Source organism: Panthera tigris, chromosome D4 (assembly GCF_018350195.1).
Source record: "Panthera tigris isolate Pti1 chromosome D4, P.tigris_Pti1_mat1.1, whole genome shotgun sequence".
In the NCBI taxonomy this organism is placed as follows: domain Eukaryota; kingdom Metazoa; phylum Chordata; class Mammalia; order Carnivora; family Felidae; genus Panthera; species Panthera tigris.
Window position 1 is genome coordinate 71,835,892 of NC_056672.1, and position 19,470 is coordinate 71,855,361.

Below are 19,470 nucleotides of genomic sequence, written 5' to 3' on the forward strand. Positions count from 1 at the left end.
TGAGGAAAAGACTAACGAGTGTGTTCAGAACATGCCAGATAGGAGTTATCTGCAGAATATCCAGGGGAGAAATAATCCTGAGAGTCAGCCATGTGTGGATGGTCACTGAAGCTGTGGGTGCAGGTGGAACGTCCAGGGAGGACACGGAGATGAGCCCAAAGGCAGAATGCTGGGAAACATGGAACCCAACGGGAACCTACAGGAGAAAGAGCAGAAGAGAGGGAGGAGGAAGCTGGCTGGTGGGTGCCTGGAAGTCAGGGAAGGAAGATCTGAAGGAGTGTCCACTTCCTCGAAAGTTATCTCCCTTCCTGGCCACCAGTTCCCCACAACCTCCTCACCTCCGGCCCAAGAAGGACCTGGAGCAGATCATCACGGCACCAGGGAAAACCTCCATCTCTTTCTTCTCTCACATGGCTCTTTGTCCCCTGACAGAGTGCCCACAGCGTCATGATGAGATCCGAGGTTTGACTTCGGGCAGAGCAGGCCTTTGCCTTGTCCAGTTATAGGACACTTAGGCCTCTCTGGCTTAAAAAAAAAAAAAAAAAAAAAAAAGGAGGGCCCCACACCATCCAGTTGAACTATTCACTAGATTTGGGGAACCAAAGCTTCAGTAGGTAATAAAGTACCTTTAGTTTGCTTTGGATTCTTTATGTGGTGCATGCATGTGTGTATGTATGTATGTGTGTGTGTGTGTGTGTGTGTGTGTGTGTGTGTGTATATATGTATGTAAATGTGTGTGTGTGTGTGTGTATATATATATATGTATGTAAATGTGTGTGTGTGTATGTATACACACACACACACACACACACACACACACATATATGAGTATTCTACTAGCATCAAGTATTTCTCTGCAGTACTTACCACATTTGTAACTAAATAATTTTGTCTGGTTACTTAATGTCTCCTTAATGTCTCCTGAATCTCTCCTGAATGTGAGCTCCATGATGACAAAGACTGGGTTAATCTCTCTATTCCCAGAACCTAACAGACTATCTTGTATTTTTTTTTAATATTTATTATTTGGTTGATTGAGTGGATGGATATGGATATCTGATCAACAATGCTAAATGTTGTGGAAAGGTTAAGAGGAATGAGGACTGAAACTAGAACATGAATTTGGCACATGGTCACTAGTGGACCTTGGCGAGAGAGCCAGCGTGGAGTGAGGGTGTTGGATGCCTGATTCTCCTTCAGGAGGCTGAGTGGAGAAGCAATGTGGGTGCGGACAGAGAAAGTGGGCATAGACTATTCCTTCAGAAATCTCAGTGTGGACAGGGACTAATCCAGCATACTCTCTTGGTTTCCAATTTTATATCCTTTTTCTCTATTTTTAGAAACAGTAAAAGCTCACAGAGAATAAATTGAGGTGACCCAAGCAGATGGTCAAGCTCAGTGTCACTTCTAGTCAAAATCAGTATCTGATTTCAAAAGGTAAATGACTGATCTTCTAATATGACTCATAAACTACCTCCAAAGGCAGAAATTACCCAACACATTTCGATAATGGCAGCATCACTGAAATCAAAGTGACTACTTTGAATAAGTACATGCTTGGCTGTAAGAGTTCTTCGATATTTCTTTTCCTTTTTTCAAGTCACATAAAATAGGTAGAAATAGCATGGCTTAGGGTAGTGCTTTCCTAAAAAGCATTGTACACCTCAGGATGATTTTCTTGTGGCACATGAATAAATTTATATGTTTGCTTGCATCGACTTCTTTGTATATTAGAAAAAATACACATAGTCATCCAACTCATAATATCACACATACTACAAAGTTTCTTTGATCAATAAATTTGAATTATACTGGGGCACCTAGGTGGCTCAGTCGGTTAAACATCTGACTTCGGCTCAGGTCATGATCTTGCAGTCTGTGAGTTCGAGCCCGGCACCAGGCTCTGTGCTGACAGCTCAGAGCCTGGAGCCTGCTTCAGATTCTATGTCTCCCTCTTTCTCTGTCCCTGCCTCGCTTGCGCTCTCTCTCTCAAAAATAAATAAACATTTAAAAAAAAAAAACTATAAAAAAATAATTTAAATTATAATTTTAAATTTTGTGTTTTTTTAAAGAAATTTATTAAATAAATAATACTTTTGCTATGGCAAACATTATCGGCGGGGGGGGGGGGGGGGCATTCAAATAATTCAAGCTTGGGAAACACTGGTAGGAGAGAGACTGTGGGCGTTCCAGGCTTCCAGACCTAAGTTCAAATCCTGTCTCTGCCATTTACTAGTTACTGAATGACCCTCTGAAAGTTGCTGAACTTTTATGAGTCTCGGAGTACTCATCTACGAAATGAAATGTAACATACTTACTTTATAGGGTTTTCTTGAGGACAAAATGAAACCAAGCATTAAGACCCTTAGCAGAGCCCTGGGCATCTAAGTCAGTACACAATCAACAGCAGCTATAATGCTTGACAGCCAAACTTCATACACATATTCAAACAAATCCAAGCCATGTGGCTTTTATATAAATGTGTCCATTTATTCCAGCTGACCTTTCTTTTCCATCTTTCTTTTCCATAATTGCATTAGAGCTTCATGTGAGCACTCACTAGGCTGAAAAGGAAGATCAACAACAAAACAGAGGGGCAGACGCTCACAAGAGGCCTAGAGGAGTCAGGACCTGAGTCAGGTTAGGGGGCTCAGAACAGATCCCAGCAGATAAACAGTCTGTGTTTCAATAGAGATATTACCCTTCTGAGAGCACGGCGTGAGTGAGCATCCACTTTATAATTATTAACTCAGATTCTAAACATGAAAAGCCAAATGACCTGAACAGAATGAAAGCCAGGCACAGTCTTATCAAGAATGAATCAGCCTCTTTGATCTTGAGGTAAACCAACCCACTAAACATCAAGCTTCCACCTGGGGTTTTTCCAGACACTAAAATGGTTGCCTAATTCTCAGCTGTCTGGAGTTGCCAGTCCAAACTGGCCTTAAAGGAAAAAAAAAAAAAAAAGTCCCACCACCTTGCCGGAGTCCACACTCCATTAAAAACATATACAGATCCATGCTGCTAATCCAAAGAAACAGGGCCTCCAAAAATATTTTTAACTAAAAACAACCCAGGTAAAGTGAAGATAAATTATTCCACCCAACTTGGAACAAAACATTCAAACATAAAAAGAGGGATAAACAGAACGAAAACAGAGAGCAGAGGGAGAAGGCATTCGGAGGTTAGGCAGGAAAGCAGAAGACGGGAGGAAGACCCAGAAATGGACACTGAAGAAGGTAAACACACAATACACACAGGGAGCTGGTACAGAAGAGGTGTGAAGAAATCGGTGAAAACAGGGAAAAGAAGGAAGAAGGGAGTTCGGCTGGGCAAGAGCCATGGCAATCAGCGTTTCTCACTACATTTCCAGAAGCCTCTCCTACCTACCCACCCAGATCGTGTGCACTGCACCGTGAATTCATCAGCATGCAAATCACCCCCTTTATCTGCGGAAATTGAATTTAGCTGCCAATCTTGATTGAGGGCATAGAGGCCTCCTCACAGAAAGATCACAGCTCTCAGGGAAAATGCCTTTTCTCTCCTTAAATCAAAGCTTGCATAAACCCAAGGAAACAGCTGCAGCTGGAGCCACAGACTCCGTGAAAGGTGGCAGGCTGAGGACGGTAATTATAATTAGCAGTTACATAACATGTTTGTTCTTCAAAGTGCTCTACAAGCATCAGCTAATTAATAGCTTACTATGCCCCATGCAGACCCACTGGTTTTTCAAGTCGTGACTAATCCCTGCATCCCCACTGAACTCTGGATGGCGGAGGCAGAGCAGGGTGAGCAGTGAAGCAAACAGCTGAGGGTCCAGAAGCTATGCCCAGCTCTCTCCAAAAGTGACGCCGGAAGTGGCTCAGGGCCAGGAACATTTCCCCAAATGTTTAATTCAGCACCGCAGGAGACAGCTTGCCTCACTTCCTCTAAATAACTCTTAGATGTCTCAAAGAGATATCTGTATATCCACGCTCAAATAGCCAAAAGGTGGCAGCAACACAAGTGCCCACCAATGGATGAACAGATAGACAAAATGTACACACACGCAATGGAATATTACTTAGCCTTTAAAAAGAAGGAAATCCCATCACTTGCAACAACATGGATGAACCTGCAGAACATTATGCTAAGTTGAAGTAAGCCAGGCACAGAAGGGCAAATACTACATGAGTCTGCTTCCATGAGGTATCTAAATTAGTCAAATCCACAGAAACAGAAAGTAAAATGCTGGTGCTATGGGGAGGAGGAAGTGGAGGGGAGGTATTGTTTAATGCGTACAGAGTACAGAGGTTCAGGTTTTCGAGATGAAAAGGGTCTGGAGATTGGTGGCACAGCAACGTGAATATACTTAACCCTTAAAAAATGATTAAGCTGCTAAATTTTATGTTGTGTGTGTGTTTTACCACAACTGAAAATTTAAAAATAGGGGCACCTGGATGGCTCAGTCAGTTAAGTGTCCAACTCTTGATTTCGGCTCAGGTCATGATCTCATGGTTCATGAGCTCGAGTCCCACTTTGGGCGCTGTGCTGACAGCACAGAGCCTGCTTGGGATTCTCTCTCTCCTTCTCTGTCCCTCCTCTGCTAACTCTCTCTCTCAAAATAAAAAAAAATTTTTTTAATTAAAAATAAACATTAAAAACCTCTTTATCTATTACACCACCTTTTCTCTGAAAAGGTATCAACGTGCGCTACACAGGACTCTTAAGTAGGCCCCCCTGAGAAAACGGTCCATGAGAAAAATTTCTCAGCCGGCCAAGCAGAGGAGATAGGACTCACTGTGATTTAAGGTGAGTTTCAAAAGATGGATGCACAAAATTTTCTATCCAACCTATTTTCCCAATCTACCCCCTAAATCTTCAGGATTTAGCTGACAAACCTAAAGCCAGGTGCCCTCTCAAGTAAACGGCACAGCCAAGCAGTACACAGAGGGAGCAATGGAATGGCTCCAGGTCCCACGCTCCTGCTGGCCATTTGCTGCCAGGAAACAAGCCCCACAGAACGGAGTCTATACCTGTGCATGTCAAAGGACTTTCTCTCCAAGTGCCTTTCTCTGTGCAAATGGAAATGATCTTTCCTCCAGGGCTTTCAAAGCCCTCTTGACAGACGTAATGAGCCACACTGCCCAGCCTGGAGCTGTGATTCCCCACCAGGACCGCATGCTGCACTTCCGGAGGATGGCCACAGTTGATCTCTGCAATGGGAAGAAGCACAGCACTAGTTATGACCCCCAACTTCTATCCTTATAATTCATATTTTAGAAATAAACATGTAGGGGCAGCTGGATGGCTCAGTCAGTTGAGCGTCCGACTTTGGCTCAGGTCATGATCTCTCGGTTCATGGGTTCGGGCCCCATGTCGGGCTCTGCGCTGACAGCTCAGCCTGGAGCCTGCTTCGGATTCTGTGTCTCCCTCTCTCTCTGCTCTTCCCCAGCTTTCACTCTGTTTCTCTCCCTCTCTCTCTCAATAAATAAATAAACAAACATTAAAAACAATTTTTTTTAAAAAGATACATTTAGTAATGATAGAGTCCATTCATCTGGGAAAAGAGAAAACATGAACCCCATCAAATAATCCAGTTGCAGACATACAAAATAAGATTGTTCAGAAGTAGAGAAAATAGATATACCTGACTTTAATGAAATTTACAAACATGTATACATAGAAAATGTTCCAATTAGGGATGCCTGGGTGGCTCAGTCGGTTAAGCGTCCAACTTCAGCTCAGGTCATGATCTCGCAGTTCAAGAGTTCAAGTCCCGCATTAGGCTCTGAGCTCACAGCTCGAAGCCTGGAGCCTGCTTCGGATTCTGTGTCTCCCCCTCTCTCTGCCCTTCCCCCTCTCGTTGCCCTTCCCCCTCTCGTTCTCTCTCTCTCTCTAAAATAAAGCATTAAAAATTAAAAAAAAAAATGTTCCAATTATAAGACCATTTACATTATGAAGAATTCCTTGTTCAGTGAAATAATCCATCCCAGGGTTCTATTAAATATTAACATTTTCACGTACCTTCTACCATGTATCATCAGATCACAAACTCCAAAATAGATGATAATAGATAATAGATGTAGTTTTCTTGCCAATTGAATATTAAATGAAATATAAACAAAATATTTGAACTTTGTAAAGCAAATTAATAAGGAAAGTATAGTCTAAACATTCAATTTATAAGTATCTTTCAAAGAAAAAAAATCAGCTGCAAAGAGGGAGGTAGGCCTGACATTACAAAATTGATATGAAATTTCTTCTCTGCAACTCTTAACTACTAGAAGACACTAGAATATTTACAGAAACTATCTGAAGTAAATGGATTTTGATGTTACCATTTTAGACCCAGCCAAACTCTACCTCATGTAAAAGAAAGTCTTTCTCTGCCCCTCCCTGGCTCGCACTCTCTCTCTCTCAAAAATGAATAAACACTAAAAAATTTTTTAAATAAATAAAGTTGAACAAGGTAAAAAAAAAATAATTTGAAAGTAAAGTTCCAAATTATTTCAAAAACTCTGAGCAATGAGGCAAAGGGAAGAAATGAACATGCTAAATTTCTCATGCAGTTATGGGGAGTTCACAGATATCACTTTATTAAAGAAAGCATAATAAATATAAAATAAGGAGGTCATAATAATCTCAAATGCAACCAACAATCCCAGTCATACCTAAATACAGAGGAAAAAATATATACAACTTTTGTTATTCATCCTGCTTTTTAGTTTTCTCCCCAATCTGTAGAAAGCCAAGTAAGCACTCTTGACATCCAGGCTTTTAAAATATAAGGGCATTTATTGAGATAAAGCACTCAAGATAGAGGAAAATGGTATGATCTGTTCCCAACTCCCCAAAGACCATTCTTGGCCTTAGAAGTAGGTGGCTTCTCTTAAACAAGCTTCTGATACAGAACAGGTAGATTTCATGGAATTGCACTTGCCTCCATCCCATTATGGATGCTTGGACTGTTGCAGAACCCCAGAGTTATTTCCCTGAGGGAGGCCTCCCAGAACAGGCTTTCATCTGTTGTCACTGAAGTTATCGTAAGAACTTTAATACAACAGCTCAACCCACCTGACCAGTCACTTGATTCCGAGATTTTTAAAAAGGAGTTAGTCTCTGGTCAGTGCAGATTCAAATCATGAGCAGTTATGGGACCAGAACCAGATGGTCATTTCATAAATCCTCCAACCCTGCCTACCTCACAAGTCCCATATTTGCCCACAGAGATTAATTCCCTTTTCATACATGTTTACCAGACACAAGGCTTCTTGGCCCTCATCATGTTTTTCCCTTCAAAGCATCAAACCTTTAGACATATCAACCAGCCCAAAACACTCCAAGACACAAGTATATTTGTGTGTACATGAGCAGCCAACCGAACAGGTGGTTAATGTTTCATAAAGCTGCCCATTCATTGTTGACATCTAAAATATCTTCCAGTTAAAACCAGGGTTCAGTTATAGCAGGAAATAGAGGGAACAGCAGTGAAGAGATTGAGGGTGTAGGTTATGCAGGTTTATGGACCTTGAAACTGGAATTCTTTTTTTTTTTTTTATTTTTTGTTTTCAACGTTTTTTATTTATTTTTGGGACAGAGAGAGACAGAGCATGAACGGGGGAGGGGCAGAGAGAGAGGGAGACACAGAATCGGAAACAGGCTCCAGGCTCCGAGCCATCAGCCCAGATCCTGACGCGGGGCTCGAACTCACGGACCGCGAGATCGTGACCTGGCTGAAGTCGGACGCTTAACCGACTGCGCCACCCAGGCGCCCCTTGAAACTGGAATTCTAAACAGCACATTGGAGACAGTGGGAAGGAATCCAGTGATAGATAATTGGATTAAGGGAGAAGCACAGATTCTAAAGGTATAAGAATACAGAAGATAACTAAACTGCCTTCCATCCTTGGACACAACTAAGAATAATGGAAGACATGGTGGCTTTTGTTGGGAATACAAGATGTTTTTTAATTAATACCAAAAACATGGGGAGCCTGGGTGGCTCGATCAGTTGAGTGTCTGACTCTTAGTTTCAGCTCAGGTCATGATCTCTGCAGTTTGTGAGTTTGACAGCGCAGAACCTGCTTGGAATTTTCTCCCTCCCCCTCTCTCTTGGCCCCTCCCCTGCTCATGCTCTCTGCTCATTCTCTCTCTCTCTTTCTCTCTCGTTCTCTCTCAAAATAAATAAACTTTAAAATTTTTTAAATAAAAAAATTAATACCAAAAATATTAATTTGGGAGTTGATGAGACATCAATAGCTTGGTCTCTAAGAACTAAGGTTCAGCAACTCAGGAAGGTGCCTAGTGGTAGACAACCTGGGCTCGTGACTCTATGCCTTCCCATTCCACAGCTACTCAAGTTGGAGAGTCTCTTGGCAAGAGATATTTAGAGAGGATTCTAGCATGGCTTGGATTAAACACATAGTTCTAAACAGAAGGTGTACATCTGACTTGCCTATGGGGCTTTGGAAAAACACCCATCTGGAGCCTCACAGCCTCTCCCCTTCCCCAGAGATAATTCTTCCGAATCAGTAGTACTGAGTTGGGTTCTTGGCAACCACATTTCTACAAGGTTCCAAGTTTGGTTTTTATGCACACCCTCAGCTGAGAACCTAAATGGAATACTAGTATGAACAGCTACCGTTTATCATCACATGCTTGAGGGTTTAACATCTTTCTATGAATATATTATGTCTTCCCAAAATATGGCCAGTTCTTAAAGGACAGAATCTTTATTTTACAATCTCTTGCACCCCCACAATGCCAACTTAAAATAGTATGTTTTAGGGACTCCTTGTTGGCTCAGTTGGTTAAGCATCCAACTTTGGCTCAGATCATGATCTCACACCTTGTGGATTTGAGCCCCTCATCGGGCTCTGTGCTGACAGCCCAGAGTCTGGAGCCTGCTTCAGATTCTGTGTGTCTCTCTCTCTGCCCTCTCCCACTCACACTCTGTCTCAAAAATAAACACTAAAAAAAAAAAAAAAAATTAATAAATAAATAAATAAGATAAATAAAACAATCATAAATTTCTTTTAAAAAATTATATGTTTTACATAGTAAATACTTAAAGAACTGTTCATTGATAGCACACTACTACTTTATCATTGTTCGAGATGCAACAAATGTTACTTTGATATGACCAAAGCCCCTGAGGAAGGAAACCTCAGTACGTTATAAGTATAAATAACAAGACAGGTATGCATTACCTCTGTGTTTGTTACCCAACAGAGGTAACTCACACCTACCAAACACCAAGTAGATGAAAAGAGAGTAAAAGACTCACAAAAACTAGTATCAGTTTTGTACCAGGGAATTCTGTTCAAACCTCAATAATTTTATTTTTATTAAAAAACAATTTTTTAACGTTTATTCATTTTTGAGAGACAGAGCATGAGCAGGGAAGGGGCAGAGAGAGGAAGACACAGAATCCAAAGCAGGCTCCAGGCTCTGAGCTGTCAGCACAGAGCCCGATGCGGGGCTCAAACTCGCAAACTGGAAGATCATGGCCTGAGCCGAAGTCGGACGCTCAACCGACTGAACCACCCAGGTGCCCCAAACCTCAATAATTTTAATCATGACAGCATTCACCGAAATCCTACTCAACATCAGTCCATTAGATATATACTATCTGACTGATTTCTCACAGAAAACCTTGCAAGGTAGATGGTTTTTTCTCATGTAGTTTATAGATATGAATATGGAGCTTAAGAGCCACTAAGAGCTCCTAAGAGCTTAAGTCACATTCAAAAGTCACACCAATAGTAAAAGATAGAGCCAGCATTCAAGCCATGGGATGTATGGTCCCAAAGTCCTGGTCCATTAAATCTGGAAAGCCTCAGGGCACCTGGGTGGCTCAGTCAGTTAAGCATCCAACTCTTGGCTTCAGCTCAGGTCACAATCTCACTGTTCATGGGTTCGAGCCCCACGTCGGGCTCTGTGCTGAGGGTGCGAAGTCTGCTTGGGATTCCCTCTCTCTCTGCCCCTCCCCTACTCGCATGTGCTCGGGCATGCACTCTCTCTCTCTCTCAAAATAAATAAATAAACAAACTTTTCAAAATAAAAAATAAAAATAAATAAATCTAGAAAGGCTCACAATGAAGGGGTCCACTCGAAGCCCTGATTGGGACTGACCTTAGAGGTTAGCTAAATCCTCAGGAGAAAAGGCTGCATGAAGGAGCATTCAAATGAGTATGGAAGTGTTGTGTAACAACTCCCTCTGCCAAATCTTGCCTCCACGAGCTTTTCCAGAGCAAGACAGCTGCTGGAAATAGACTTACCTCTGCATCAGTGTCATACCCTGAAGCCTTCTTAGTACTGATGGGGTCTGGCCTGTCACAGATATCCCCACCACGCTTGAGAGACATGGCAGCTACTGCCACTTCTGCTCAGAACAAATGGTACACAAGAAAGCAGGTGGCTGCTATTAAAAAATACCCCCAAAATCAACCCAACAGACGTTACAATAGGTGGTAATAAAAATATGACTCTGGGGCACCTTGGTGGCTCAGTTAGTTAAGTGCCCGAGTCTTGATTTCAGCTCAGGTCATGATCTCACAGTTTGTGAGTTCGAGCCCCGCGTCAGGATGCAAGCACAGAGCCTGTTTGGGATTCTCACTCTCCCTCTTTCCCTGCCCCTTTCCTGCTCATGTGCATGCACACTTTCTCTCTCTCTCTCTCTCAACATAAATAAACTTTAAAAAGTAATAATAAAGTAAATAAAAATATGGTTCTACATGAAATGCCCAAAGCTTTCACTATCACAAGGAAATAAGCCATTTAAAAACACTTTAGGGGCACCTGGGTGGCTCAGTCGGTTGAGCATCCAACTTTGGCTCAGGTCATGATCTCACAGTTTGTGAGTTTGAGCCCCGTGTCAGGCTCTATGCTGACAGCTCAGAGACTGAAGCCTGCTTCATATTCTGTGTCTCCCTCTCTCTCTGCCCCTCCCTCACTCACGCTCTGTCTCTCTGTCTCTCTGTCTCTCTCTCTCAAAAATAAACATTTTTTAAAAAGTTTAAAAAAAAACAGTTTATATCCAAAGGAAAGAAAAATAAAGAGCACAAATTTGCATTAGATATGCATTAGGGGTGTTCATTTAAGCACACGTTTCTCTGGCTAATTATATTATGAAGGAACAACGTTTGGATATGTATCAGCAATACAGTCAACTAATTATGAACATGGCTGGGAATTCTTCCCTACTGTCCTCCTATATTTTGTGATTTTATGCAAATAATCAACTGCAAAACTGGTCTCCCCAGGGGGAAGATGTGCTGTGCCAATTTCAAGGACCACATTCACACTCTATTTCATATCTTGAAGGTAAAAATGTTTACCCACATTACTAGCTTTAATATTCAACCCAAGAAAATATTCCAGAAGGAAATCTGTTTGATGAAAGGTATAGGAGATTTATGGCATCTAGTCAACAGCTGACTGCATCACAAATTTCATCCCCATTGGCTGCTTCCTATTATGAACATCAGCACAATAATGTGATTGATTTCAGAAATAACATAATAATCTAAGGTGTCATCTAAGACTGAGTTAGAGACCAATAAATACCCAAGCTGAGAATGAAAAAAAAAAAAAAAATGACCAATAATGTCCATAAATTGGGCAGACGTTTTGCCAACTGCCAGGGGAAGGAATGATAGACCTATTCCACATACTGATATTGACTCTAAAAAAGTCTTCCCAGAGAAATAAATTTGTAGATGGAGAGCTCTGGCAGAGAAGCAGCAACAAATATGAAAACTGAAGAAAATCATATTAAAGTTAGTTTCATTTACACAATAACAGAAATGTCTCTGTTGTGCCTTAGAGTCAAAGCAGAATTACATATCGCCTAGAAATTTGTGTGACATGGCAGGTTGTAAGGGTCCAGATGGTCAGGTTAACATCAGAGTCTACACTATACTCATGTCCTGTATCAGATAATTCAGCACTTAGCCCTCTATTTTCTTCATTTGTAAAAATGTTCTTCCCCCACCTCTTAATGGTAAGCTCTTCATGGAGCTATACCTATAGCCCATATTTTTAAAATAACCTATAGCCTATATTTTTAAAATATATAGGTTTAAAAATATATAGGTTTAAAATATATAGGTTTAAAAAACCTATATTTTTAAAATAACCCCTGCAGTCATGTGAGCTATTCATATTATTATGAACATTAATCTTTGTGATGCATATATGTATGAAATATGGCCTAAGGAATGGGGCTGAAAAATGTAACCTTGAGATAAAGTTTCATGCACTTTATGGCATGCTCCTAATTTGCCCACATGGAATTAGAGCCTCATTCCAGGATCACTGGAGTACGAAATTTCATGTATGATCAATGTGGGGGGTTGGAATCTAACATCTCAGTATGTGGCAACTTGCATTTAGAAAATGGTATTGCCATCATCAAAGAAAAGTGGGAGGGTTATAGGATGCCATGAAGAACATTCTCAAGAGTAGCTTATTAACTGCTGTAACTAAGCTAATGAGCTCATTAGTACCAAAAAGTCCACTTGCCCTCAAGGCAGTAGGGGAAAAAAAAATAACTTTTTGATGTATTTTGTATTCTAAAGTCTTCCGTGAATGTTAGCTTCGGCTAACAATACATTTCCTTCAGATCATATTCATAGAGAAGGCCCACTTGGAAGAAAAAAAAATTTCCATTTCACATAACAATACTGATTGTCAAGAAATAGTGTCTGGTATGGAAACCTCCTTCGGAGGAGGTGAAAGTGTGAGTGCTGGGAAGAAACAAAGAATTTATCAGCGTATCTCTTCTAAGGATCTTCCATTTGTAGATGGGATAATGGCTGTAGATGCTTTGAGCAGCGTGTGAATCTTTCTTTTTTTCAAAAATATAACATTAAAACTCTTCATTCTGGGGCACCTGGGTGGCTCAGTCGGTTAAGCGTCTGACTTCGGCTCAGGTCATGATCTCACAGTTTGTGAGTTCAAGCCCCGCGTCAGGCTCTGTGCTGACAGCTCAGAGCCTGGAGCCTGCTTCTGATTCTGTGTCTCCCTCTCTCTCTACCCCTCCCCACTCACGCTCTGTCTCTCTCTCAAAAGTAAATAAACACTAAAAAAAAATTTTTTTTTTTAAAACCTCTTCCGGGGCGCCTGGGTGGCTCAGTCAGTTAAGCGTCTGACTTCAGCTCAGGTCATGATCTCACAGTTCATGGGTTCGCACCCCGCATCAGGCTCTGTGCTGACAGCTCAGAGCCTGGAGCCTGTTTCATATTCTGTGTCTCCCTCTCTCTCTCTGACCCACCCCTGTTCATGCTCTGTCTCTCTCTGTCTCAAAAATCAATAAACGTTTAAAAAAAAATAAAAAAAAAACCTCTTCCTTTTAATGCTCTACTTGTAAACAGAATATTTGAATTGAAAACTAATAGATCAGGCAACGTGAAAGCTGGAGGATTTTAGACCTTCCCACTATGTGGTAGGAAATTTCACAAAGATATTACATTTTTAAGTTAGAAACACTACCTGCTGCTCCCTCCTAGCTTATGACCTCTTATTCTGATGGTGAACACTTATCTGGCAGGTACTTTACATCAAGCACAGCACCAAGTGCTTTATATCATTATCTCATTAAATCTTCACAATAAGTCCACAGGATGAAAACAATCTCATTCCCTACTAAAGAAGGAAACTGGAGTTCAGAGAAGTTTAGAGCTGGTTACACAACTCCCAAGTGGTTCAGCCAAAACTCACCCAAGTCTCTCTGATTCTAAAGCTCGTGCTTCACCAGCCTGTGTCAGTCTTACAAGAGCGTCATCATTCACGCTACAATGACTCCATTTGCAAGTGACATATTTCAATGGCATTTACTTGGCAAAAGGATAACACAAGAGATTTGTTGCACGCAGCAAGGAAGTCAATACTGTTTTCCTAAATGTTTTAAATTGTCAGTATGTAGTGAGGGCGTCAGAAAATCTGTTTCAAATGATTACCTGGAACACAAAAGATAACCACAGGAAAAGTGTGCTGCCACTATACCCTCCCTTGCTCACAGCAGAGGCCATGAGTCACTCACGGCACACTTTCCTGCCAGGTCTGGACGTGGCCTCAGAACCGTCTCCAGACCCCTGCTAAAAATTCAGAGACAGCGGTGCAACAAAACTTGTGTGCGGTTCCTCACCTGAATGCCCTAATCTGTGTTCCAACTTATGTCAAAACTTTTTCAAACACTCTCCACTTTACAGAGGTGAGATTGGGTTCTATTTAGAAAAATCTTAAAAGCGGAAGAGTTGACTCAGCAACAATAAATATTCTTCCGGATGGATCCCGGACCCTATTGTGTGCTTCTGGGCCCCCCAGGTTTCCTTCTTGCCTCCCACCTCCAGTATTCACAAGGGTTCTTTCTACACAGAATTTGCCTTCTAGAAAGTGCTTTGGGTTCTCATCTTGATACATAAGCTAGTGACACAAGGTAAGTCACTTCCTCTCTCTGGTTCTTAATGGGAAATAATACCCATTATTACTTGTAAATAGAATATATGTGAAATGAGAAATAACCTATTAACCACTTCAGAAGGAATTTCTAAAGATCAGATGAGACAATGTTTACAGAAAACCTTGTCAACCTTAAAGTGCTGGCCACCCCATTTGCAGCAATGTGGATGGAACTGGAGGGTATTATGCTAAGTGAAATAAGTCAGGCAGAGAAAGACAAATACCATATGTTTTCATTCATATGTGCATCCTAAGAAACTTAACAGAAGATCATGGTGGAAGAGAAGGGGGGAAAATAAAAGTTACAGAGAGGGAGGGAGGCAAACCATAAGAGACTCTTAAATATTGAGAACAAACTGAGGGTTGATGGGGGTGGGGAAGAGGGGAAAGTGGGTGACGGGCATTGAGGAGGGCACCTGTTGGGATGAGCACTGGGTGTTGTATGGAAACCAATTTGACAATAAATTATATTAAAAAAAAACAAAAGAAACAATAAAAAAAAAGTGCTGGCCACCTTTAGAGAAAGGCTCTGTTATTAGTAGACGTAAGAAACCATGTCGTATCCTCATTAACTCAAAGGAGAAACTCGTGCCTCTGCAATCAGCCCACAAGTGCTGGGCCCCCCATTCTTTGAGGGCCATATGCATGGATATGGGGAAAATCAGGAATCAGCCCCAAGGCCTTGCCCTGCTTCATCAAAGCACAGAGGTGTCATGCCAAGTGAGAAGGAAGTGTGAAGGTACAGAAGACAAAGAAGATGTGGAATCAGCAAAGGATATGAAGCTTGAGGGCTGAAACAAAACAGGAAGTCAGGGTCTCAGCAGGGCTCAGCCACGTGATCAGCTGGGACACCAGTTCAGGAGCCAACTCCCTACTGTCGGGCGTGGTCTGCACCCCCTTGTGAATGGAGTTCAGGGTGCTCCCACAGGCCTTAGGCATGCTAGGCAGGGTGCCAGGTGCTGGAGAGATCATGCCTAGGACGACTCCGTGGTGGCAGAGCTCCCAGATTATAGTCCAGTAGGGGTGACATAAACTACAAAAATAATCATAAATAAGATACTTACATATTGGACACTAAGGACAGTAATGTCAGAGGTGACACTGAAGCTGAAACTTAAAAGATGAGAAGGAGCATGCTGTGTAAAAAACCAGGGAGACTCCATCACCAAATATATATGCAGAATAGAATATCACTCAGCCTTAGACAAGAATGAAGTTCTGACACCTGCTACAACATGGATGAACCTTGAAGACATTATGCTAAGTGAATGAAGCCAGACATTAAAAGTCAAATATTGCATGATTCCTCTTCTATACGGTACCTAGAATACAAATTCACAGAGACAGAATGTACAACAGAGGTTACCAGGGGCTGGAGGGACACAGGAATGAGGAGTTATTGTTTAATGGGTACAGAGTTTCTGTCTGGGATAATGAAGACATTCTGGAAACAGATAACAGTGATGGTTACACAACATTGTGAATGTACTTAATGCCAATGAATTGTATATTTATAAGTGGTGAAAATGGTAAATTTTATATTATGTGTATTTTATCACAGTAAAAAAAAATTTAAGATGGTTGGCAAGTATTTTAAGTAGCAGGAGATGCAGGTGTAAAGGCCCTGACGTTGATAAAAGCTTGACATGTTGGTTGGAAGAGAATGATGGGAAATGTAACCTGTAGAGAAGTCAAAAAGGCCAAACCCTGTTGGTTTCAGAGGCCATGGTTAGGAGTTTGGATTTTATCTTGGAAGATAGACTCCCCCCACCCCCAGAACCCTCCAACTCATCGACCAACACTGCAAACCACTCCTCCCCGGACTCTTACACAGCAAGTAAACTACTCAAAGAGAAGAGCACAAATGTCATCTCTTTCCTGGAACCACCCTATCTCCCATCAGAACCCTTAGTGTTTATCCATCTTTTCACGTAATACTTAGGAGCTCACCCTTGCATCATAGTTCATGATATACCTGTCTTTTCTCTTCTCCCAGACCCCAGATTTCCTTAGTCACAAGGTCTACAGTTTATCTAGCATCAGACCCGGACTCTGGATTGTTGTTGATGATAACACAGTTGAAGTGATTCCCTCACTTTGCTTCTGGCTTGGTTGAATTTTAAAAGTTTAAGTTCTCTAAGCTGCCATGTACAACTTGCATCTTTTTTGAAAGCTAAGCAAGTAATAATAAAATAATAGGCAATACAAACTAGAGATTGATTCTGTCTTTTCCAGAGAGCTGATGGAAGTGTGGGACTGATGTTTCAGGAGCCCCAGATGCCCTGGCATGAGAAGCTGTCATCCTCGCTTCCAGGTCCCACCTCTGAGAGCTGTTCAGAGGGGAGTCTGGGCCTCGGGGTCCCAGCCACAGCAGCAGAACCTCCAGGGACACAGTAATTGGCAACCAATGGGATCCACCAACTGTACCTTCTCTGATGGGGAAGTCTGTTAAATTGGACACCAAAGCTGCATCTGTAATACACAGCGGCTCCCGTCCCAAGTACCTGTTCAAGTTCACAGTTTGCTAGTGTTTTCAGTGCAATTCCTAATTCCTCTGAGCTGAGAATACAGTGCTGGCTGGCACACAGCCCAGAATCTGGAGCCCCAGAGAACATGAAGGATAAAGAAGGGGTGTGCTCAGAAAAGCAGGCACAGCCTTGAGAAGCTGGTGGCCATGTGGTGACACGGGGGAGGAAGAAGGTGTCAGCAGGCAGACGGAGCAGTTATTAGAGGAGGTAAAAATGGAGTGAAGATCTTTTAAATAACAGTTCTTTGGGGAATGTAACAAGTATTCTCCTCTAAATTAACTTTCTCCATCCTCAGTCCAGTAATCCAGACGACTAGTAGTTCTCAAAGCCACACTAACTCTTTTGTTAGGGTTTTCCTATATAAATCCTCAGAGAGTTCTTTGATATGCATTATGGCACATTTTAATCTAAATTCTGCATTTTAATTGATCCATTGAAAGATAATGTTAGAACTATAACGTACTTTTAGAATTTCTTAACCCCCAGTATGATCATTATTAAAATATGTGTAGAGCCTGAATCGCAGATCAGAACAGCACAAGAATTAACTTAGCCAAGCACTTCACTGAGATTTTCTAGCTATGCAGTAAAGTCAATGAAAAGTTTTCTTTTTTCCAAAATGGAAACAGCTTTGTTACTTTGTCTAATATGTTCAAAATTCTTTCCATAAAGAGTATCAAATATGAAAATCATCCAGGATCCCCTCCAGTGGAAGTTACTGCTGTTAATATTTTGCTGTACACCCTTCTAAGCTTTTGTAAGCATATATGTACATATGAACTCTTTCAAAACTAAGATCATGTTACACATATAGTTGATAACTCAGTAATATACTACTAAGACTAAACTATGTTAATAAATATTATTTTCTAATTTAATTTTTACTGGCTACATAATATTCCATTTCATGTATATGCCATGATTTATTTAACCAATCTCCTATTGATAGACATCTGCAGTTGTTTCCAATATTTCACTTATAAACAACTATAACTACAGAAAATTATAAATAAGATTGCTTTACACTTCTCTCTACAAATAAGCTTGAAAATCTGGATAAAATAAATGATTTTCTAGGAATACATAAATTAAGAAACTTAGACCAATAAGTATAGGATTTTTTAATAGCCCCAGGGCTACCTCTCCAAAAAAGCCATAACCAGGTAATTTTTGAGTGAAATTTTCCAAATCTTTAAAAATTCTATTTATAGTAGTCCAAAGAATAAAGAAAGAAATTCTCTCAAATTCTCTTTTTAAAATTAAGAATAACACTGACACCCAACCCAACAAAGATGGCACAGAAAAAGAAAATAAGCCAACCTCACTTCTGAGTATCAACAGAAAAATTCTAAATGAAATTTAGCAGGAGCGCCTGGATGGCTCAGTTGGTTGAGTGTCAGACTCTTGATTTCGGCTCAGGTCATGATCTCATGGTTTGTGGGTTTGAGCTCCATGTCGAGCTCTGCACTGAGAGCATGGAGCCTGCCTGGGATTCTCTGTCGCTCTGTCTCTGTCTCTGTCTCTCTCTTTCATTCTCTCTCTCTCCCTCTGCCCCTCCCCCTTTCTCTCTAAAATAAAAATACTTTTTTTAATTTAGCAACTATAATCCAGATGAAAAGAATAAAAAAACAAAGACCCAGAAGAATCCATTCCAGATACTAGAATATATTATCAGGAAATCTAATAATATAATTATAGGTTAGACATGACTTGTTTAAAGCAAAAACATTCATGATCACCTTAACACCTGTCTAGAAGACATGACAAAAAATAACTCATTTCTGATTCTTTTAAGCCCTAGTAAAGTTGGGATAGGTGCTTCCTTAAGATTATGTTATGCCAAAAACTAGCATAATTGTAATAAATGAAAAGAGAGAAAGCCAAAAGGAAGAAACAAACCAAAAGCCACCAACATCATGAAAACAGAAGCAGTACCCCAGCATGATTAAGAATACAACCTTTGGAACCAGAATTCCTGGGTTCAAGTTCAGCTCTATCACTAGCTGCATGACCTTGAGCTTGAACTGATAACTTCACTTTTCCAAGCCTCACTTTTCTCACCTGTAAAATGGGATAATAACAGTACATCCTCATAGGGTTACTATAAGGATTGAATGAATCAACATATATACAGTGCTAAGAAGAGCACTTGGCACATAGCACTGGATCAGTGTGCATAGGAATATAAGTAGATACCCATAACATCAAAAAGCTAAGGTCATAAAAAACTAAAACCAAAGCCATGAAAGTCATGAATAAGAAATGAATATTCAAAGTCAACATTACTATTTAAATTTTTGTTCTGAAAATACTAGCCTGTGGTCAATCAAGAGAAACAGAACTTTCATAAACATAGAAAAGTAAAAGGTGCCTGGGTGGCTCAGTCGGTTAAGCATCCAACTCCTGGTTTCAGCTCATGTCATGATCAAATGGTTTCATGGGTTTGAGCCCCATGTCAGGCTCTGCACTGACAGTGTGGAGCCTGCTTGAGGTTCCC

At 41.0% G+C, this 19,470-nt stretch overlaps 1 protein-coding gene across 11 annotated transcripts in view; it reads right to left on the bottom strand.

Annotated features, from left to right (window-relative positions):
• The window catches only part of SUSD1 (sushi domain containing 1), a 285,236-nt gene that overhangs the window by 236,394 nt on the left and 29,372 nt on the right, over positions 1–19,470 (bottom strand). For all 11 annotated transcript variants that reach the window (XR_006210619.1, XR_006210620.1, XR_006210618.1 and 8 more), the window contains exon 6: positions 5,016–5,195. Coding sequence is in view for 8 of the 11 variants with exons in the window: in XM_042964612.1 (XP_042820546.1) it covers positions 5,016–5,195 (180 nt within the window). In the remaining 3 variants the exon portion in view is untranslated. The remainder of the gene's footprint in view (positions 1–5,015; positions 5,196–19,470) is intronic.